Source organism: Schistocerca serialis, chromosome 1 (genome assembly GCF_023864345.2).
Source record: "Schistocerca serialis cubense isolate TAMUIC-IGC-003099 chromosome 1, iqSchSeri2.2, whole genome shotgun sequence".
Lineage (NCBI taxonomy): Eukaryota > Metazoa > Arthropoda > Insecta > Orthoptera > Acrididae > Schistocerca > Schistocerca serialis.
This window is the reverse complement of record NC_064638.1, coordinates 511,091,148-511,115,462: the sequence shown is the minus strand read 5'-3', so window position 1 is coordinate 511,115,462 and position 24,315 is coordinate 511,091,148. Positions and strand designations below refer to the sequence as shown.

At 41.9% G+C, this 24,315-nt stretch overlaps 1 protein-coding gene across 2 annotated transcripts in view; it reads right to left on the bottom strand.

Annotated features, from left to right (window-relative positions):
- Positions 1-19,757: 19,757 nt before the first annotated feature.
- Positions 19,758-24,315, bottom strand: part of LOC126474215 (DNA ligase 1) — a 126,784-nt gene continuing 122,226 nt past the window's right edge. For both annotated transcript variants that reach the window (XM_050101682.1, XM_050101689.1), the window contains exons 14-18: positions 22,485-22,701; positions 22,119-22,354; positions 21,823-22,020; positions 20,151-20,243; positions 19,758-20,061 (exon numbers count right to left, since the gene is read on the bottom strand). In XM_050101682.1, coding sequence (XP_049957639.1) covers positions 19,981-20,061; positions 20,151-20,243; positions 21,823-22,020; positions 22,119-22,354; positions 22,485-22,701 — 825 coding nt within the window. In that variant the 3' untranslated portion in view covers positions 19,758-19,980. The remainder of the gene's footprint in view (positions 20,062-20,150; positions 20,244-21,822; positions 22,021-22,118; positions 22,355-22,484; positions 22,702-24,315) is intronic.

Sequence of the window (24,315 nt, the reverse complement as noted above, 5' to 3'; positions counted from 1 at the left end):
AAGTCAAGGTCCCTCCTATATGTCTCCCAGTCTGTTTTCCTGGGACTTCTATAAGTCATGGTCAGTCTGATTCCCGTTTCAACCTTGAATTTAATGTGCATGTGGTCTGATGAGAATGGCTCCAACACCACATGCCATTGTTTGACATAGCTACACATCGTCATGGAACCAAATGTTATGTCAATTACTTCTTCCCTTCTGCTATTCCTGAATGTATTGCCCCTATTCAGGACCTCTAAGTTGTCTTTGTTGTTGTGGTCTTCAGTGCTCAGACTGGTTTGATGCAGCTTTCCATGCTACTCTATCCTGTGCAACCTTCTTCATCTCCCAGTACTTACTGCAACCTACATCCTTATGAATCCATCTATTGGTTATGAATTGTAGATTAAAACTGAAGAAACTGCAAAAAGATGGGAATTTAAGGAGATGAGACCTGGATAAACTGACTAAATCAGCAGTTGTACAGAGTTTCAGGGAGAGCATAAGGGAATAATTGACAGGAATGGGGGAAAGAAATACAGTAGAAGAAGAATGGGTAGCTCTGAGGGATGAAGGAGTGAAGGCAGCAGAGGATCAAGTAGGTAAAAAGACGAGGGCTATTAGAAATCCTTGGGTAACAGAAGAAATATTGAATTTAATTGATGAAAGGAGAAAATATAAAAATGCAGTAAATGAAGTAGCCAAAAAGGAATACAAACGTCTCAAAAATGAGATCGACAGGAAGTGCAAAATGGCTAAGCAGGGATGGCTAGAGGACAAATGTAAGGATGTAGAGGCTTATCTCACTAGGGGTAAGACAGATACTGCCTACAGGAAAATTAAAGAGACCTTTGGAGAAGAGAGAACCACTTGTATGAATATCAAGAGCTCAGATGGAAACCCAGTTCTAAGCAAAGAAGGGAAAGTAGAAAGGTGGAAGGAGTATATAGAGGGTCTATACAAGGGTGATGTAGTTGAGGACAATATTATGGAAATGGAAGAGGAGGTAGATGAAGATGAAATGGGAGATACTGTACTGGGTGAAAAGTTTGACAGAGCACTGAAAGACCTGAGTCAAACAAGGCCCCGGGAGTAGACAACATTCCATTGGAACTACTGACGGCCTTGGGAGAGCCAGTGCTGACGAAACTCTACCATCTGGTGAGCAGGATGTATGAGACAGGCGAAATACCCTCAGACTTCAAGAAGAATATAATAATTCGAATCCCAAAGAAAGCAGGTGTTGACAGATGTGAAAATTACCATACTATCAGTTTAATAAGTCACAGCTGCAAAATACTAATGCGAATTCTGTACAGACGAATGAAAAAACTGGTAGAAGCAGACCTCGGGGAAGATCAGTTTGGATTCTGTAGAAATATTGGAACACGTGAGGCAATACTGACCCTACAACTTATCTTAGAAAATAGATTAAGGAAAGGCAAACCTACGTTTCTAGCATTTGTAGACTTAGAGAGAGCTTTTGACAATGTTGACTGGAATACCCTCTTTCAAATTCTAAAGATGGCAGGGGTACAATACAGGGAGCGAAAGGCTATTTACAATTTGTTCAGAAACCAGATGGCAGTTATAAGAGTCGAGGGGGATGAAAGGGAAGCAGCGGTTGGGAAGGGAGTGAGACATGGTTGTAGCCTCTCCTCGATGTTATTCAATCTAAGTTGTTAGCTAAGAGGAATTCAAGAAGGTACTCACCTCTACTGTTGGTGTCCTTGCTGCTCCACACTAGGTTGTGGGCATTGGTGTCACACACCACCAGCAGTTGGTCACCTTGCCGATGGCATGTCTCTAACAGTCTCTTCACCTCCAAGGGAGGGGGAGAAGCGCCCACTATTGAACTGGGAATATTATGACCCCCAATAGGAATTCAACCTTTCAATCCTATACAAATTCCATTACTTAATACAGCTATTCTTTTAGCGTCAGGAGTAACAGTCTGTCTTCGTAAGGAAGGTATGCTGAGGCCAAGACAATTTACCTGCATTTTGATGGTCACTAAGTCTCTAGAGCAGAAATCCATCACTGGCATGAAAGAAATGCCGTTTCTAACACAGATGCATGTTCTGGAGTTTCTTAGATTCCTAGCATAGATCAGCTTACATCCAGTGCCTCCGAGGCCCGATACACTCCCTTTGAATAAATTGGGTTCTTGTATCAGGGCCACATTCACTTCCTGTCTCCCCAGGCAGCAGCTCAGGGCTACAGAGGCCCCTTTATTGAGCTGCAGATTAATCTGCAGCACCTCCAGGCTCTGTCTTACTGCCATCTTTGAGAACCCTGACGGTGACCTGTGAGAACCATAAAAACCGTTTCAGGTCCTACTCCCGCATCGCCTTCAGGGACTTCTCACCAACCTCCACCACCAGGGATCAACCTTCAACTTTCTGGTTAATCACCCTCCAATCTTCTCAGTCTTCTGTCGGGACTTTTGGGTTCTGGGCCCCTATTTTCCCGAACAGAGTCTTAGGAGAGACTTTCTTAGGATCTTGGGTACCCATAATGATATCTTTGCGGTCTTAAGAAGCTCTGCTGCCGTCTTGACCAGCAGCTTCGCATTTTCCCAAGGGAATATCATGGGCACCTTGTCCTTGAGCCATTCTACTGTGTACACCCCCTCACAGACAAAAATGAGTGCACCACAATCTAGATAGACCCTCCTCAAGTTGGGACCTGGGCCAGCATCCCGCTCAATCTTTTTGAAGAGGGCCATCTGTACTAGTTCCTCCTGCTGCGAGGTAATGGCCACCAGTGGATAACCTTCCCAGATAATGGCCATCCTAAAAACCAAGACTGCAGTACTATAGGTCTGTTTCCCTATTTCTTGCCTCAGTTTTTTCGGACACGCTTACCCAGGGAGGAGGGAGTCTTTGATTCCTCCCTTATCCGCTTACTACCTGTCTTTGAAGTTGTGGGGGTCTGCATGTCCCCTTCAACTTGAGACAGTTTTTTACTGGGGGTCTTGGGTTCTAGTCCCTTTGCTTCCCTCCACTTGTGTTTAGGAACCCATTCTTTTCCTTCCTTTTCCCTCTGTTCCCTGAGTAGCTTCCTCCTTTGGGCCCCAGACAAGCCTTTGATCTTAATCTGGTCTAGCTTCTCGGTTACAGTTCCCACTTCTGGCTCAGGTCTAGACCTTGATTCAGTGGTGGAAATGCCTTCCATCGGTTCAGTACCCGATGTTTGGGTATCTGAGGTCTCAATTTGCTCCTCAGTTTCTTTTTCTATAGTTATGTCCATGTTGGTCCCACGAGATTTGGGGATCTAGAAGGTCCACACCACGAATACCCCACGCGGTGTAAGGCTAATTACTCAGGGAGGTTGCCCGGTATCCCTGAGGCTCCGTTTGCGACACATCGTGCCACGCACCCCTCACCATGGATCGCATCACAACTTGGGTTGGGTCAGGGAATAGGGTAGGACTAGGAGTGGATAGGGAAGATGGGACGTTGTGGGACACTCTTAGTCTGGTCCATCGGCTGAGGCCTTTCCGGCAGTAGGTCCTCTACCTTCGGCATCGCCCTCAGCTTCCTGCGGATACGCAAGCCTCTCCACCCGCACGGACAGTGCTTCATCAAGATGGTGTCTCCTGGAGACAGCCGGCTGGTGTGGCCGAGCGGTTCTAGGCACTACAGTCTGGAACCACGCAACGCTACGGTCACAGGTTCGAATCCTGCCTCGGGCATGGATGTGAGTGATGTCCTTAGGTTAGTTAGGCTTAAGTAGTTCAAAGTTCTAGGGGACTGATGACCTCAGCAGTTAAGTCCCATAATGCTCAGAGCCATTTGAACCCACAGAGGACAGGGATGTTATTGTCATGTAACCAGTTTGCCACAGGCCGTGCATTATGAACAGGTGCTAAATTGTGTTGAAAGATGCAATTGCCATCCCCAAATTGCTCTTCAACAGCAAGAAGGTGCTTATAACATCAATGTACACCTGTGCTGTGACAGTGTCACGCAAGATAACAACGGGTGCAAGCCACCTCCAGAAAAACACGACCATACCATAACACCACCGCCTCCGAATTTTACTGTTGGCACTAAACACGCTGGCAGATGATGTGTACTGGGCATTCACTATACCCACAACCTGCCATTGGATCGTCACATTGTTACTGTGATTCGTCACTCCACACAATGTTTTTCATTGTTCAGTCATCCAATGTTTATGCTCCTTACACCAAGTGAGGCATCGTTTGGCATTTACCGGCGTGATGTGTGGCTTACAAGCAGCAGCTCAACCATGAAATCCAAGTTTTCTCACCTCCCGACTAACTGTCATAGTACTTGCAGTGGATCCTGATGCAGTTAGGAATTCCTGTGTGATGGTCTAGATAGATGTCTGCCTATTATACATTACGACATTCTTCAACTGTCGGCGTTTTCTGTCAGTCAACAGGTGAGGTCAGCCTGTACGCTTTTGTGCTGTACATGTCCCTTCACGTTTTCACTTCACTATCATATCAGAAACAGTGGACCTAGGGATGTTTAGGAGCGTGGAAATCTCACATACAGACATATGACACAAGAAGTCCGTGAGTTCTGCAGAGTGCCCCATTCTGCTCTCTCACAATGTCTAATGACTACTGACGTCGCTGATACGGAGTACCTTGCAGTAGGTGGAAGCACAATGCACCTAATATGAAAAACATATATTTTTGGGGTTGTCCGGATAGTTTGGATCACATAGTGTTTGTACATGAGGTTTGGCTGCTTGTGTCAACGTTTCCTTTTCTGAAGAAGGCTTTGGCTGAAAGCTCATGTGTGACAGTCTTTTTGATGTTCCTATCAACAACTCAACATGTCATCTCTACGGTGAGTAGCAACCTATCTTTTTCATAGTATTGTTGATATTCCATTTTGTCTTGCTATTGTTAGAAGCCATACTTGGTGTGAAACAGGGAACAGTATTAAAACCATTAAGATTACATTGTACATTAATAACATAGTAGGTTGTTATAATCAGTATCTGCAGATGATGCACTTATCTATGAGGAGTTTTAGCCATAAAAAATTAGTACTATCCATTTAGAACTTAACAATAACAGCCCAATACAAAAATCGGAAATATCTATTAATGTATATAAATGTGAAACTGAACACTTCATAAAAGAATGTAGCAGCATTTGATCATGCAGTTGACAAATAACAACTAGTCAGTCATATCATACAAGCCCTGTGATTAACAATGGGTGCAGATATAAAGTGGAATCATAATTTAAGCTCAGTTGAGGTAAAACAAATGGCCGGTATTGGTTTGTTAATAGGATAGTGAAAACCAACGGTTTGTCTACGAAAAAGATAACCTGCAAAACACTTCCATGAACCTTCATAAATATTGCTAGAGTATGGGCTCCATATAAAATCAGACTAACAAGGAGCATCCAATATGCATTAAGGATGGTGCAAGCAACTGGTCTCAAGTTGTTGAGAATTGAGAGTGCCTGCAACAGGCACTATTGACGTAATACAACAAAAAGTGACCTCTGCTACAAATTTTATGTTGATTCATTGAGTACAGAATGATATAACTACCTACCCATTCACGATAGATTGTCCCCTTTGCATCTAACCAAATTCTCTTTGCCCCATTTCTTCTGTACATCAATTGTATGTGCACTTGCATTCTGATCAGGATAGCCATCTCTCATGCAATATTGATTGCTGGTAATCTACAATCCACAATGTACGACTGATATGATACAGAGTTTTACAAACTCTATGTACATAATACAGTCATTCACACTCCACAGTTCACTGATAAATAGGAGACAGGAATGAGATCACTTTTATTGTAACATGGGATTTCTGAATCTATGATTTCAACCAATTTCTCACAATTCTAATTTTTATAGGGATACCATACCCTACTATAGATTTGAGAAGTTTTATAATAAAATAATTTTTTTTTATTTTTTTCAGTTACAGTTTTCTATGGTTTCTTTTGCTCTCTAACTCACCTGCGGGATCTATACACACTGTGATAATGTGCATACTGGGCCACTTTCAAACTGTTAAATGGTGTCTCTATTTTAACGTATTTTATTTACCAATGGTTAAACTACACATTTCCCATTATTTTCTATACTTTGATAAAATTCATATCTTTTATTTTTCTTTTACATCGTGTTCTCTGAATAGTACCTTCAAAAGATTACTCTAGGCTACAATTACAGTGTTTTCTACAGTTTTTCGTAAGTCTAGTGTTCAAAGGTCTTCCCTGCAAACTCTCACACAGAAATTAAGCAAAAATAGGTTGTTACATCACAGCTGGAAGCAGCAGGATTTTTTGTTAACATATTGATTGCCGCACGCTGCCGGCAGATGTGTCACTGTCTGGCCAGGTGCCCTGTGTGAGGCTCTGCTACATCTGCCAGCAGCCACATGGCATGAGGCCTGTAGTTCTGCTGTGGCCATCAGCAGCCACGCAATAGTCAAATATGTTACAGACATTAGTGCTCCTTGGTCTCATGTTACCAGATGCATTCAAGGCGCCACTCAGCTGACAGTGATGATGATGCCTTCAATAATATTCCTGTGGGAACACAAAAAAACTCTGAAAGATACTTGATGCATTTACACTGAGGCTACAAGGATTAAGCAAGTGAAAATTTTATACTATGGCAATAGGTTGCAGCTGTTGTTGTTGTTGTCTTCAGTCCTGAGACTGATTTGATGCAGCTCTCCATGCTACTCTATATCCTGTGCAAGCCTCTTCATCTCTGAGTACTTACAGCAGCCTACATCCTTCTGAATCTGCTTGGTGTATTCATCTCTTGGTCTCCCTCTACGATTTTTACCCTCCACACAGCCCTCCAATGCTAAATTGGTGATCCCTTGATGCCTCAGAACATGTCCTACCAACCAGTCCCTTCTTCTTGTCAAGTTGTGCCACAAACTCCTCTTCTCCCCAATTCTATTCAATACCTCCTCCTTAGTTATGTGATCTACCCATCTAATCTTCAGCATTCTTCTGTAGCACCACATTTCGAAAGCTTCTATTCTCTTCTTGTCCAAACTATTTATCGTCCATGTTTCACTTCCATACATGGCTACACTCCATACAAATACTTTCAGAAACGACTTCCTGACACTTAAATCTATACTCGATGTTAACAAATTTCTCTTCTTCAGAAACGCTTTCCTTGCCATTGCCAGTCCACATTTTATATCTTCTCTACTTTGACCATCATCAGTGATTTTGCTCCCCGAATAGCAAAACTCCTTTACTACTTTAAGTGTCTCATTTCCTAATCTAATTCCCTCAGCATCACCTGACTTAATTCGACTACATTCCATTATCCTCATTTTGTTTTGTTGATTCATCTTATATCCTCCTTTCAAGACACTGTCCATTCCATTCAACTGCTCTTCCAAGTCCTTTGCTGTCTCTGACAGAATTACAATGTCATTGGCAAACTTCAAAGTTTTTATTTCTTCTCCATGGATTTTAATACCTACACCAAGTTTTTCTTTTGTTTCCTTTACTGCTTGCTCAACATACAGATTGAATAACATCGGGGAAAGGCTACAACGCTGTCTCACTTCCTTCCCAAACACTGCTTCCCTTTCATGCCCCTCGACTCTTATAACTGCCATCTGCTTTCTGTACAAATTGTAAATAGCCTTCTGCTCCCTGTATTTTACCCCTGGGCCCTTTAGATTTTGAAAGGGAGTATTCCAGTCAACATTGTCAAAATCTTTCTCTAAGTCTACAAATGCTAGAAACGTAGGTTTGCCTTTCCTTAATCTTCCTTCTAAGATAAGTCGTAAGGTAAGGACTGCCTCACGTGTTCCAACATTTCTACGCAATCCAAACTGATCTTCCCCGAGGTCGGCTTCTACCAGTTTTTCCATTCGTCTGTAAATAATTCGTGTTAATATTTTGCAGCTGTGACTTATTAAACTGATAGTTCGGTAATTTTCACATCTGTCAACACCTGCTTTCTTTGGGATTCGAATTATTATATTCTTCTTGAAGTCTGAGGGTATTTCGCCTGTCTCGTACATCTTGCTCATCGGGTGGTAGAGTTTTGTCAGCACTGGCTCTCCCAAAGCCGTCAGTAGTTCTAATGGAATGTTGTCTACTCTCGGGGCCTTGTTTCAACGCGGGTCTTTCAGTGCTCTGTCAAACTCTTCACGCAGTATCGTATCTCCCATTTCATCTTCATCTACCACCTCTTCTATTTCCATAATATTGTCCTCAAGTACATCACCCTTTTATAGACCCTCTATGTACTCCTTCCACCTTTCTGCTTTCCCTTCTTTGCTTAGAACTGGGTTTCCATCTGAGCTCTTGATATTCATAAAAGTGGTTCTCTTTTCTCCAAAGGTCTCTTTAATTTTCCTGTAGGCAGATCTATCTTACCCCTAGTGAGATAAGCCTCTACATCCTCACATTTGTCCTCTAGCCATCTCTGCTTAGCCATTTTGCACTTCCTGTCGATCTCATTTTTGAGACGTTTGTATTCCTTTTTGGCTGCTTCATTTACTGCATTTTTATATTTTCTCCTTTCATCAATTAAATTCAATATTTCTTCTGTTACCCAAGGATTTCTAATAGCCCTCGTCTTTTTACCTACTTGATCCTCTGCTGCCTTCACTACTTCATCCCTCAGAGCTACCCATTCTTCTTCTACTGTATTTCTTTCCCCCATTCCCGTTAATTATTCCCTTATGCTCTCCCTGAAACTCTGTACAACTTCTGGTATAGTCTGTTTATCCAGGTCCCATCTCCTTAAATTCCCACCTTTTTGCAGTTTCTTCAGTTTTAATCTACAGTTCATAACCAATAGATTGTGGCCAGAGTCCATATCTGCCCCTGGAAATGTCTTACAATTTAAAATCTGGTTCCTAAATCTCTGTCTTATCATTATATAGTCTATCTGAAACCTGTCAGTATCTCCAGGCTTCTTCCATGTGTACAACCTTCTGTTATGATTCTTGAACCAAGTGTTAGCTATGATTATGTTGTGCTATGTGCAAAATTCTACCGGACGGCTTCCTCTTTCATTTCTTAGCCCCAATCAATATTCACCTACTATGTTTCCTTCTCTCCCTTTTCCTACTCTCGAATTCCAGTCACCCACGACTATAAAATTTTCGTCTCCCTTCACTACCTGAATAATTTCTTTTATCTCATCATGCATTTCATCAATTTCTTCATCATATGCAGCTATGATTTTTAATTAATATTTCTCAGCAGCTTCTGTATTTATGTACACTATCATTCTAGCAAGTGGCAACACTAGCAATGGAAAGTATATAAAGTGTGTCAGGGGTGACGGGGGAACATGGAAAACAGTGCAGTCATTGCCGTTATGCAGAAGCTGAGTGATTTACCTGACATCCAAAAGAGCGTGATCAATGACTCTTGGGGTCAAGGGTGAAGGCATTTCCGAAATTGCTAATTTATAAACTCTTCATGTGGTGCTGTGGTTAAAGGATGCTGCACATGGCAAAATGTTGCTATCCAAAATCAGCATCGAGGCAACTGTGATGCACCAATGGCCATAGATGACAAGGCTGAACAATGGTTGCAGAGAGTGTATAGGCGAATAGACATGCAACTGTTGAGAAACTGACTGCCCAGATGAACCAACAGTGTCTTCAATGACTGTTCTGTGAATGTTGTTGCATGTGGGCCTCCACAGCAGGCAAATGGTTCATCCACCCATGCTGACTGCCATTCATCAGCCAAGAAGGCTAGAATCTGCATTCCAGTACCATCCTGGACGACCACTGAGTGGCAAGAAATGGCTTTTTCAGATGGATCATACTTTATGTGCCATCAGACTCAAAACTTTTGAAAGCAAGCACCCTGCAACTATCATTGGAAGAGTCCAAGATGGAGAAGGAAGCATTATGGTTTGGGGAATGTTTTTGTGGCATTCCCTGGGTGATCTCATCATTCTGAAAGACACTGTGGATCAACACGAGAGGGTCCAGAATGGAAGAGGAAGCATGATGGTTTGGGGAATCTTTTCGTGCCATTCCATGGGTGATCTTGTCATTCTGGAATGCGTAATGGATCAACTAAAGTACTCATCTATCTTTAGGGGTCACGTCCACAGCAAAATGCAGTTTCTTTATTTTTGGCACTATGTCATCCACCAGTATGACAATGCAAGGTGTTACACAGTTTGTAGTGTATGTGCGTGGTTCGAAGAGCATCAGGATGAGTTTTCCATACGCTGGAAACAGGATGAAGAGATTAAAACAACAAAGCAGATTACCATGGCTTGCTGACCATGAGAATAAAAGAGAAGCCAGCCACTGTGCAACACATTAAAACCTCCACCCCAGAAGTACTAAGGTGGACACAGAGGGACAAAGGACATGTGCTAAAACTTAGATCAAATGATAAAACACACCCTCGTGAATAAAACATAAAACTAAATCAGCCGATGAGGCGTTGTCAGATAAAATTAGCAGAATGAGTCCACTAACCCAAGCTTTCATTGCTGCGCAGTCTTCACGGTGCAGGAGGTAACTGTGGGTTGCCCAAGCGTGGCCAACACGGAGCCGGCAGAGGACAACTGATTCCCTGCGAGAGATCCACATGGAAGACTTCCACACATTCGCAGTCTCCTTAATGACATGCAGTTTGTTGTGTGTACTGTTACGCTAATCCATCTCCCAAAGCCGAAAAACCCTATAGCGTAAGTCAGAATGCAGGTCAGGTTCAGAGATGCCCATCTCCAGAAGCAGTTTCCACGTAGCCTGTTTGGTCAGCCTGTCAGCAAGTTCGTTGCCTGGGATGCCGATGTGTCCTGGGGTCCACACAATCACCACTGAATGACGGGCCAGTCCAGGACATAGATGGATGCTACCAAAGGATGGCAAGGGTAGCATTGGTCAATAGCTTGTAGGCTGCTCAAGGAGTCAGTACACAGAAGAAATGATTCCCCAGGGCATGAACGGATATAGCGAAGTGCACAAGACATGGCAACCAGCTCTGCAGTGAATACAGTGCAGCCACTGGGCAAGGAATGCTGTTGAAAATGGCTTCTGTGGACTTAGCGAAGCCAACATGACCATCAGCCATCAAGCCGTCAGTGTAAACCACTTCAGAGCCCCGAAACACATCAAGAATCGAGAGGAAGTGACAGCAGAGAGCGGCAGGAGTAACTGAGTCCTTAGGTTCATATGAAAGGTCGAGATGAATCTGCGGCCTAGGTGTGCACGATGGAGGTGTATGCGGACGGACCTCGATGGGAAGTGGTGAAGGGAAGGACTGCAGGTCAGACAGAAGGGATTGCATGCGAACCGCAATCATTAGCCCTGACCTGGGCTGCCGATGCGAGAGATGAACTGCTGCAGGTGGAAAAAGGGGACAGTAATTCAGATGCTCAGAAGAACTACGAATGTGTGCAACATAAATAGCGAGCAGTTGTGCATATCAGATCTGCAATGGAGAGACTCCGGCGTCCATCAGGACACTCGTCACCGGACTCATTCTAAAAGCTCCTGTCATTACGTGAACGCCACAATGGTGCACTGGGTCGAGTACATGCAATGCTGAGGGCGCCGTCGAACCATAAATCAGACTCCCATAGTCAAGGCGGGATTGACTAAGGGCTTTGTAGAGCTGTACCCAGTTGGTGTTGCTCAGGCAACGGAGAGCACTGAGGTGCTGCCAGCACTTAAGCTGACAGAGGTGGAGAAGCCAAGTCAATCGGGTGTCGAAAACCAGTCCTAAGAATCGGTATGTCTCCACTACAGTAAGTGGAGCATCATGAAGGTAAAGTTCAGTTCTGGATGAACAGTACGACACCGACAGAAGTGCAAGACACATGACTTAGCAGCTGAAAACTGGAAGCTGTGGGCGAGAGCCCACGACTGTGCCTTGCGGATGGCTCCCTGTAGGTGCCGCTCAGCAACACCAGTACTGGTGGAGCAGTACAAAATGCAGAAGTCGTCTGCACATAGAGAGGGTGAGACAGACGGCCCTACAGCTACTGCTAGACCGTTAATGGCCACTAAAAATAGTGATACACTCAATACAGAGGCCTGCGGGACCCCATTCTGCTGGATGTGGGGTCGACAATGGGAGGCACACTTGGACACAGATAGTATGGAGTGACAGGAAATTCTGGATAAAAATTGGGAGCGGGCCTCAGAGACCCCACCCGTATAAGGTGGCAAGGATATGATGTCACCAAGAGGTGTCATATGCTTTGCGTAGATCAAACAAGACGGCAACAAGGTGTTGGGATGGCAGACTCGAGGGACCCGAGATTATCAGTGGTAGAGCGACCCTGACAGAAGCCGCGCTGACATGGAGCCAGTAGGCCACATGACTCCAGGACCCAACACAACCGCCAACACACCATACGTTCCAGCAGCCTACAAACAATGTTGGTGAGGCTGATAGCTATCCACAGCAAGCGGGTTTTTGCTGGGTTTCAGCATCGGAACAATTGTGCTCTCCCGCCATTACGATGGAAAGACACCATCTGGTTGAAGATGACAAGGAGATGGTGCTTATAGTCAGACAGGAGATGTTTAATCATCTGACTGTGGATCCAATCAGGCCCGGAGCTGTGTTGCGGCAATGTGCAAGTTCGCTGAGGAGCTCCCACTCTGTAAATGTGGAGTTAGAGGGTTTGACGCAGAGGCTCCAGCACAGTGCTTGGCAATTGCGTTTGCGTCGGTACATAGCATGCCATTGATGGTAATGCCAGGGACACCTGTTGGCGTCTGGTACCCAAAAAGACGTCTGATCTTCGTACAGACTTGGGCAGGTAATGTATGGCACCCAATGGTCGACATGTACCTCTCCCAACACTCCTGTTTTCGTCGTTTTATAAGCTGGCGTACACGGGCATGGAGCTGATTAAAGGCTATCAGATGCTCTAGGAAAGGGTGTCACTTATGTCGCTGTACAGCTCACCGAGACCGTAATTGCCTCAGCAACTTCCAGCAAACACCAAGGGACTGCCTTTCACCGGGGGCACCCTAAAGAGCAAGGGATCACGTTTTCTGCTGCAAAAATGATTGTGGTAGTAACCTGCTCAAGCATCACATCGATGTTACTATGTGGGGCAGAGTCAATGGTGACATCAGAGGTGAAAGTTTCCCCGTCCGCCTAGTTTAAAGCCCATCTGGGCAGTCGTCCGTGGGTCCGACGCCGGGGCAGTAACAGGAAGATGGGGAAGTGGTCACTACCACAAAGGTCATCATATGCTCTCCAGTGGATAGATGGGAGAAATCCTGTGCTTCAAATTGATGAATCAATGGCCGAGTAACTACCTCAAGCCACACTGAAATGTGTAGCGGCCCCAGTACTTAAGAGGCAGAGATCGAACTGAGAGAGTAATGTTTCAACACTCAATTATAGTCGCTACAGTTCCTGTAATATCCCTTATAGCTGCGGAGGGCAGGGTTCCGCATTGCCAGGAACCAGGTTTCTTGGAGAGCAATGCAGAAAGCAGGTGTAAAGCTTGACATTTGCTGAAGCTCAGCCAGGCGGTGGAAAAAACTGCTGCAATTCCACTGGAGGATGACATGATTGTGAGGCATGGAACCTTCAACGAGGCAGTTTACATCTCAGGGTCACCTGCTGCCACTGATTTATTTCCTGAGCAGTCTGTATCCGTGGTGTCTGAGGGTCTGGCGAGATCTAGGTCCTCAGTGGATGCCAGAATCTCCACCTGATCCTCAGAACAAAGCCCGTAGGTAACGGCGGTATGGGTGACACTGCAAGTCCCTTGGTCTTGGGAGTCTTCTTTTTGGATTTCTCCTGCTCCTGGGTTTCTCTGGCTGGGAGGGCTTGACTGATGCAGTCTCCAGGACTGAGGATGATTGTGAAGCCCTACAACCAGCCACTGGCAGGAGTCCTCTTTCCCACTAGTGGAAACCTGAGAAGGGAGTGACCCAAGGGATCCTTTCCTAGCGAGAGGTGCTGAAAAAGACTTACCGTATTTACTCGAATCTAAGCCGCACTCGAATCTAAGCCGCACCTGAAAAATGAGACTCGAAACCATGGGAAAAAAAATTCCTGAATCTAAGCCGCACGTGGAATTTGAGACTCGAAATTCAAGGGGAGAGAAAAGTTTTAGGCCGCACCTCCAATTCGAAACAAAGTTGGTCCATTGTAATATGAAACACAATTTAGGTCGAATGAATGACGATACAGCTACAGTAGTTTGGTTCGAGTCGTAAGCTTAGCAGTTAAGCTTTACCAGGTAGCCATTGCCATGCGTCAGGCGCTCCGTCCGTATTTATACGGGTACTCTTCCTTTTTCACGTGCTTCGTCTGGTTTGAATCGATTGCTTATTTTGCTTTGATCTGATATGTGCCGTTTTCTTTGTTATAGGTGTTTACGTCACTCTAAGCTGAAAATGCATTACTGTACTGTGTCATGCATTGTTTATCGCATTCTGATAGTGCTTGTTTACGGCCTGTCGCCGCTCGCGGCAGGGCTTGCTTTTGTGCGCGCTACCGCCGCTTTTTTTTTAAAAAAAAAAAAAAAAAAAAAAAAAAAAAAAAAAAAAAAAAAAAAAAAAAAAAAAAAAAAAAAGAAGGAATCGTCTCATTAGCGAAACAATGGCAAGAGACTACTATTTGTTGTTACTTACACTGCTGCTTTCTTTGATAATGATCAACAAGAACCAAATAATACACTGTGTATGATAGAACATGTTCTGAACGAGAGTTAGGCGAAAATTCTTCTCCGTTTGAAAATCTTTGCGGCCGCTTCTTTAGTTCATCAAATTCTGCACAGAAATTAGAGTCATCTTAAATTTAAAAATCTAGTCAGTTGCCGTGCTTCATTTCTGACTGTATCACTATTAGGCATAAGAATAATACGAATATAAACATGACACGATATGTATATTCTTCCGCGTTTGCTGTTGATTTGCTCTAGTTTCATAGTTAATTAGGCAGACAGCATTTAAATGAGATAGCAGCAAACACGAAAGAATACATGGCAAAATGTGTATATTCGTATGGTGAAGAGAATACTGCATGTGATTCACATTTCATCAGGTTCCCATTAGCAACCATCTCTTCTCACAGGTAGGAAAAAATTCAGAACGTAGAGTTGGCCATATTGACAAACATACCAAACAGTCTTGCCAGTCGGATTTTCGTAGTACATAGAAATTCTGCTACATTCGAAGATGAACAATGCGGAATTTGTATTTACTTCGTTGGATAATGTATGAAAATGCAGTGGTCGAAACTCGGGGCGGAGAAAAAAAAAAGCTCGTCTTCCACCTTTTTTTTTTTTAATTTATTTACTGACGCAGAGGTTTTGGCGCAACTATTTATCTTTGTGCCTACAAAGCATACCTGTGTAGCGATACATATATTCGATGGCAGAAGTTAGTTGTGGCGGCACCTATCAACATTTTTCAGAACTTCCGTTTGCTTTGCACTCGATTCTAAGCCGCAGGCGTTTTTTTGGATTACAAAAACCAGACATATGGCATTATGTCTTGCTTGTGTCGATGGATATGTCTGTGTGTGCCAGTGTATACCCGTCCTTTTTTTCCCCCTAAGGTAAGTCTTTCCGCTCCCAGGATTGGAATGACTCCTTACCCTCTCCCTTAAAACCCACATCCTTTCGTCTTTCCTGATGAGGCAACAGTTTGTTGCTCTCTCTCTCTCTCTCTCTCTCTCTCTCTCTCTCTCTATATATATATATATATATATATATATATATATATATATATATATATATAGTTATAATAGAGGGAAACATTCCACGTAGGAAATATATATCTAAAAACAAAGATGATGTGACTTACCAAATGAAAGTGCTGGCAGGTCGACAGACACACAAACAAACACAAACATACACACAAAATTCTAGCTTTCGCAACCAACAGTTGCCTCGTCAGGAAAGAGGGAAGGAGAGGGAAAGATGAAAGGATTTGGGTTTTAAGGGAGAGGGTAAGGAGTCATTCCAATCCCGGGAGCGGAAAGACTTACCTTAGGGGGAAAAAAGGACGGGTATACACTCGCACACACACACATATCCATCCACACATATACAGACACAAGCAGACATATTTAAAGACAAAGAGTTTGCCCAAACTCTTTGTCTTTAAATATGTCTGCTTGTGTCTGTATATGCGTGGATGGATATGTGTGTGTGTGCGAGTGTATACCCGTCCTTTTTTCCCCCTAAGGTAAGTCTTTCCGCTCCCGGGATTGGAATGACTCCTTACCCTCTCCCTTAAAACCCAAATCCTTTCATCTTTCCCTCTCCTTCCCTCTTTCCTGACGAGGCAACCGTTGGTTGCGAAAGCTAGAATTTTGTGTGTATGTTTGTGTGTCTGTCGACCTGCCAGCACTTTCATTTGGTAAGTCACATCATCTTTGTTTTTTTATATATATATATATATGGTTATAATAGAGGGAAACATTCCACGTAGGAAATATATATCTAAAAACAAAGATGATGTGACTTACCAAATGAAAGTGCTGGCAGGTCGACAGACACACAAACAAACACAAACATACACACAAAATTCTAGCTTTCGCAACCAACGGTTGCCTCGTCAGGAAAGAGGGAAGGAGAGGGAAAGATGAAAGGATTTGGGTTTTAAGGGAGAGGGTAAGGAGTCATTCCAATCCGGGAGCGGAAAGACTTACCTTAGGGGGGAAAAAGGACGGGTATACACTCGCACACACACACATATCCATCCACACATATACAGACACAAGCAGACATCTGCTTGTGTCTGTATATGTGTGGATGGATATGTGTGTGTGTGCGAGTGTATACCCGTCCTTTTTCCCCCCTAAGGTAAGTCTTTCCGCTCCCGGGATTGGAATGACTCCTTACCCTCTCCCTTAAAACCCAAATCCTTTCATCTTTCCCTCTCCTTCCCTCTTTCCTGACGAGGCAACCGTTGGTTGCGAAAGCTAGAATTTTGTGTGTATGTTTGTGTTTGTTTGTGTGTCTGTCGACCTGCCAGCACTTTCATTTGGTAAGTCACATCATCTTTGTTTTTAGAGATATATATATATATATATATATATATATATATATATATATATATATATATATATATAATAGAGGGAAACATTCCACGTGGGAAAAATATATCTAAAAAGAAAGATGATGAAACTTACCAAACAAAAGCGCTGGCAGGTCGATAGACACACAAACAAACACAAACATACACACAAAATTCTAGCTTTCGCAACCAATGGTTGCCTCGTCAGGAAAGAGGGAAGGAGAAGGAAAGACAAAAGGATGTGGGTTTTAAGGGAGAGGGTAAGGAGTCATTCCAATCCCGGGAGCGGAAAGACTTACCTTAGGGGGAAAAAAGGACAGGTATACACTCGCACACACACACATATCCATCCACACATATACAGACACAAGCAGACATTTGTAAAGGCAAAGAGTTTGGGCAGAGATGTCAGTCGGGGCGGATGTACAGAGGCAAAGATGAAGTTGAAAGACAGGTGAGGTATGAGCGGCGGCAAATTGAAATTAGAAATTAGCGGAGATTGAGGCCTGGCGGATAGCGAGAAGAAAGGATATGCTGAAGGGCAAGTTCCCATCTCCGGAGTTCTGACAGGTTGGTGTTAGTGGGAAGTATCCAGATAACCCGGACGGTGTAACACTGTGCCAAGATGTGCTGGCCGTGCACCAAGGCATGTTTAGCCACAGGGTGATCCTCATTACCAACAAACACTGTCTGCCTGTGTCCATTCATGCGACATATATATATATATATATATATACTGTGCTCTTAAAATGCCTCACTCCTTGAAGTGGTACGTTCATTTCATGACCACCATGGGTGAACACACATTATTCTTACTATTTGTTTTTGTGCAGTCAGTATGTTCTTTCTAATAAATGGGTTCCCAGAAAATAATTGCGTAAGACATTACTCAACGAAAATATGCAACATATTTCAGGAGGTTGATTTATTTGTTTCCAAGACTAGCAATTATACGAAGAGCAAAAGTAGCTGAACTTATTGGTTGACAAGCTCAGTAATATGCTTCTACCAGTTCAAGTTTTCATCAACGTGTTTCTATCAGTTCAAGTTTTCATCAACATGTACGTCCAAAAGTTTGGACCATTGTACCCTACTTGATGACTCTTGTTCAAGTGCTACACCAGTTGGTGGTATGACTTATTTATTGTAAAAAATTGAATATTGTGTGTTTTCTCAAAATTAAGGGAGCCCATTTTCAAAGAACAACTTAATTCTTTGAAAAACATCATTAACAATCTCTTCTGTTGCTTTCTCTCTGATGGGATTTATTAGATTTATTAAAACACTAGTATCATCTGCAGAAAGTATCACTTCTGTTTGTTGAATGTCAGGTGGAAGGTTACTCACCTATTTAAGGAACAGGAGTGGACCCAAAATTGAACTCTTTGGAATGCCCTTTGCAATTTCTCCCCCGTCATTTAAATTTTCTACCTTTGAATTATTCAGCACAACTCTTTGTATTCTGTGGAACTGTGAATAATATTTTCAGAACCTATTTCCAAGACTGTAATTTGTCTTCATGTATGAAATTACACTGTCTTTTTGTACAAGGGTATCACCCACAAATTTTTACACTGGCAAGAAAGAGTTATCAGCTCTAGAGATGTGTGATAAATTATGTTCAAAAGGGGAATTCATTAGCTTGCAAGTTCTTGCAAAAAACTGGATAAGGTACCTATCTCTGCAACTTTCTACCCTGTTCTGCAAGTCTACGGGTGTGTGTTGCCATAGAATCACCATCCAGTTCTATGGATAATACAAAGATTGTGAGTTTCACTGAAATATGACAAGTAAAGCTGATTTTTCCCATCTTCTCCGACCCCTCGAGGGCAGAGGGGGGGAGGGGGGACAAGTACGAGCTGAGGCACTGCTACAAGTACGGGATTTAAAAAAACTGACTGAGTCCTATAGGCATACGCAGTGTGATTACAAGTATCTTGGAGATACCATCTTCTTCCCATTTCTTACTTACATTTCTCTAAGGCATGTCGGAGCCCTCTTCTGCACCTGCTTTAAACAGATATGGGATGTTTACAGCCTTCCAACGTGAGTAACAAGTTCGACAGGCTCAGTCCAAGTAGCACTTCATACTTGTTGGTAAGAAGGATGGGAGAGTAGTACTCTGGACTGTCCGCTTACACTGCCCCCCCCCCCCCCCCCTTTTTAACAGTGTATCTACTCCTGCCACCAACAAGACACTCACAATCAAATGGATTAGTCACTTTCATTGGCAGTAGTAGTAGCAGCAGTATAATGGACAGTACTATGGATAATATGGGTATCCTAAAAAGTCTGTTCACAACAGCATACTGCAGCAGCTTCCAGCAGATTGACAGCTTTCAACTGTACACAAATTTTAATAAAATTGATCAACCTGGGAATGGTATTCTGAATGACATTCAATTTGTATGAATGTTACATCACTTGTAACCTAAAGTTATATTGTGCATATTCAAAAAGTAAGTGGTTGTTAGCTTATAGGTAGATGTTGTAAGCTCAGAACAAAATTGCAGTTTCAAGATGGTGGTGAACTCAAGACTGCCACTGTTAACTGGTTCAGCTACGTGATGCAGAATTTCTATTCAAGTTTATTTGTGAGTTCTAGTCCTGAACTACTCTCAACCAGTGACATCAATATTGTGTATCAATATTACTTCTTCTTCTTCTTCTGTATTCTCATGGATGACAATAGGTTGCTACAATGGGGGAGAGAGAGGTGGGAGGATGTGACAGCAACATCATAGAAACAATATATATGGAAGTATCAATGAGTTTGTCCACATAATATTTCCATTTTCTAAAAAATGTAGTTTCTTAAAATTCTTATACAAAATGTGGTTAAAATAGGAAAGTTGAACTTTCGCATAACTTGTCATTTACAAGTGAGGGAATTTTTGTGTATTATAAAACAGTAATGTAAACTATAAAAATAAAGAAATGTCTCACACAACAGGTACTTTTCATACAATAATACAAACAATATTATAAAATCTGTTTAGAAATGCTTTTACTAGTAAAAGTCTTCCTCATTTGGTTTTGTAGATCCTCCCTGATTTTTTACTTGGTCTTGATTTCTGTACATCTCGGCAACCTGATGACACAGATAAAGCATCAGGATTAGATTTTCATTGAAAATTGACAATGAGCATATGATCACATGAGGAAAAACAAAGACACTACCTGTGATGCACTGGTGGCCTCCTCCACTGATTTGTCTTCTCGAACCCTAAGGAACCTGGGAAAACGTAATGACACTCCCTTTTCTGGATCAACCTGCAAGAAAAATGCTGTTACCTGGAGACTAAAAATGTATGAACAACAAAAATGCTAATGTTGTCGATTTTTTCTCATAGTGGTAACTCATGGTGGCATATTTTTGTAGACTATCCTGACAAATTATACAAATTAAGTACTGTTGAAAGCGCCATTCTATCAGAACTAAATTTTGGGATGCTATTTTCTTACATGTAGGTAGATTCTGCTAAAGTTGAATCACATGAAATGGAATCCATTATTGATAGATTTATGTAAAGTAACAGTCATAACCATCCCAAAAGGAATCATCCCAGCATTCATCTGGAGCACGATATAAAGTAATTAAGTGAGAGTAATCACACTAAATGGCAGATGACCCTCCAGATGTAATCTTTTCACTACAAATTAATAATTTTCATCTTGCCTTCTTGGTAAGTATACTGCCACAAACAAATTACTGCTAATTTCCATACATCCATCTCCTAATGGATAATGCGACAGCAGCTGTTTTATTTATGTGTAACAACAATAGACTCTGCAGACTAGTATTTTTTAATTGCAACCAGACACACCATTACAGGGTACGGTATGCACATGCCAACAGTTTCTGCTCGTTTTATTAGATATAGTGATGATGTCCATTTCAAGTGTGATTACCCTGTCTTGCAGAGGAACCTGAAGCTAGAAGTTTGTATCACAGAAAATTGTTGCAATTAAATAAAACTAATACATTACAGCTGATGGTGTTATTGTTGCTGTACGTAATTACTGCTACCACTACCAATGAATCACAGGCAGGCACTAATGTGTGACGAAAGATAGCAAGTGGAACGATAAGGAGATTGGTGAAAGAGGAAAGCAAGCACGTGGATTCCTGCACAGTGTAAGAAGCCTATGTAGAGCAAGGATGTACCACTACAATGCAAACAAATGTTACACCAAGCACATTATGTCCTAGTATCCCCGTGTGCCTTACAAGTGTTGGTAATGAAGAAAATATTGCTGAGTGGGATACAAGCTTGCAACATGAAATTTCAACAATGCAGGGCAGGAGTAAGCAGAATGGATATAGTAAGGAGTGAGACAGTGACAAAATAGTGAAAGAGAAGCTCATGTAAGGAAAGATAGGAAAGAGAAGATTAAAGTAACAAGGACATGCTAAAAGGATGGGAGTTGACACAATACCAAGGCAGTCTCATGAAATGACAATAGGAGGCAAGGGAACTAGAGGAAGACAGAGACAGGTGGAACATAAATAGTGAAGAAGTATGCGAATAAAAGATAAGAATGACACATGGTGGAGAGGGAAATGAGATGGGAGGAGAGGAGAAGCTGGAGAGGCTTGTTTCAAGCAGACACAGCTATGGGTTGCAAACTGCAGACAGTGATGACTCAAAGCATTTAGTTAACCATAAAATATATCATGTTCACAACTTTCATCGAATTAAATACTTACTCTTCCAACCAAAAGTATACTCCAATTATTTTAAGAGCGCACCATCTTTCTTGCAATCCATGAGCATTATTTAGTATAACCCACATTTTACATTTTGTCCACCTAAACATAAAATTTTGATTTAACCATCATATTACTTACAATGCCTAAAGCAGCTCTATGTGCTGGGGAAAGGGAAAGATCTGCACATTTAATTTCCCACACCTGAGATGCATCAAACCAATGGTCAGGTTCATGGCTACTGTCATATCTGTAATATGGGCGTGGCTTATCTATTACATGTTGTTTGAAGAATTCTGTATGCTTCTGTAGATCTTCTTCACTGAAACCAGTTCCAATCTGTAAAGAAGAAATGAAAATTATTCAAATCAAGCATACATTGACAACAAATATACGTGGCTAAAATGAAGAAATTGCTATTTATATATGAAACATACCTTACAAATACTCTGGTATTCTTCATTTTCTTTGTCATAACACGCCAGCAAAAAACCACCGTAAGTCCCAGTTCTCTTACCCCGCCCAAGGTAACCACCTATGACAACTACATCCAAAGTGTCTCCCACACCTTCAAGATAATCCTTCTTCAATTTTAGCCAGTTCCTTGATCGCTTTGCAATTTCATATGTGGCCTCTTCATCTAATGTTTTTACCATAAGTCCTTCACAATTTCCTGGAAAATGAGATGGACACACATTTTTACATAGGGAAAGCTACTAAGCAGCTGTCTCTCCAGCTGCTTGTATTTTTGCAACTATGCATATAGTAACAACTACCAGAACTAGGTAAGCAAATTAAAATACCCTTCACAGATTCTTCCAAAAACACTTCCACCTCTTCCATTTTTGTGGTATCCAGATTTGTGGCAAAGAGGAACTCACCCTCAACCTCCTTCATATTGTCTTTCAAAAGCTTACGTCTTTCTGAAAGAGGTTTCCGTACAAGGGCTTCTCCATTTAAGTACAGTAGATCAAACATAAACAAACACACTTGTACTTTGATTTCAGATTCCGTTGCATCCTGGTTTGGGGGAAAAATAAATAAATAAATAAACCTTCCAAGCCCTACTTCCTTGATAATTAATAATTTAACCTAAAAGAAACACACAATGTAATAATTGACATCAAGCATGAAATAGTTATAACTGTTCTACTGGGGAAGATGGTAGGCACAGTCAAATTTTAAAATAATCTCAGCCCTCACTATTTGCCACAACGGGGCCGAAATTAATGAACAGTTTTTGACAAGCACTGGAGAGTATATAATGACAAAACATTTGAATTGAAATAAGTAGAACTTTTTTTGTACTTCTAAGCATTTAAGTTTTAATAATGCTTTGTTATAGGCTCATTATTTGAACCTCACAAAACAGAATTGCGGACATGCAAAGTTTATGTTCTTGCACTAAACCAGGGGTTGTAAACCATTTTTACCCACTGCCCACTTTTGTATCTCTGTTAGCAGACGAATTTTCAAACCCAATGTCTCCACAGCAACTGTGGTTTATAAAGTTGGAAAGAAACTTTACTTTATAAGATTTATAAAGTGGAGATACAACAACTTAAAGTACATAACAATAATTATTTACCTAACACGTTATGTCATAATTTTATGAAAACTCAATGAAGATGGTTTTTAAATCCTTACTGACTGCTGCCCACTAGCATGCAATAGGGAGCAGGTTAACACCACTGCACTAAACCAGAGTAACTTAAGAGTTTTGCTGAGTGAAAGTCCTAACATTTTAGTCAGTGTTAAGGTAGTATACAACAAGGCTGGGAGAGCCTCAATGGGAAAACAAACTAGTCATTATGCTTTAATGGTTTGATTGTATCACAACTTAAATGAAAGGCAATCCAAGGGACTGTAAACTTGTATTTTCATTTTCAGTATTTCAGATCTTCAACATTTCCTGAGTTGCTGGTAGTGACGTGACTGAATATCTGGAACCATCACCCGCAAAGCACACTGAGCAGTAATTCAGGTAGTTCTTGCAAAGACAAAGGAACTATTTGCTAAGTATATCATTGTGATTGATAAGAATATGAACTAGGATAGATTACTACTCACCACATAGAGGAGTCATTGAGCAGTGGACAAGCACATTTGAAAGTAGATTTAAAAGCAGACCGTTAGACAAAATAAGGCCAAGGCAATAGTGGCCTTGGGTGCGAGTGTTGTGTGTGTATGTAAATATGAGTGTGGGGTTTTACATCTGACAAATGACTTTGTCTGATAGCTTATTCAACACACTACTTTTAAATTGCCTGTCCATTGCTTTACATCTCTTCTCTATGTGTGGTGAGTGGCAATATATTTGAATTCATATTGTTATTCTATCCCAGATTTTCCAATGTTGCATTTGGTAAGAGCTGCAAAACTCTTGTCTCTTAAGTAAAAGCAAGACAGGTGCACCAAAATAATCTTATTTGTTTTGTTTACTTAATGTATGATGCTTCAATAAAAAATGACGTTGACGGAACAACAATGGTTTATCATATCCTACAGTCCTCCTGGGTCTTATGATCACAGTAACTGAGAAACAATCTCAGCTGATTTTACAAGGAAGTATGTAAGTTATTAGTTATGTACTAAGGTATGTCAGTCATTTAACTTTTCACCAGTGCTGAAGAT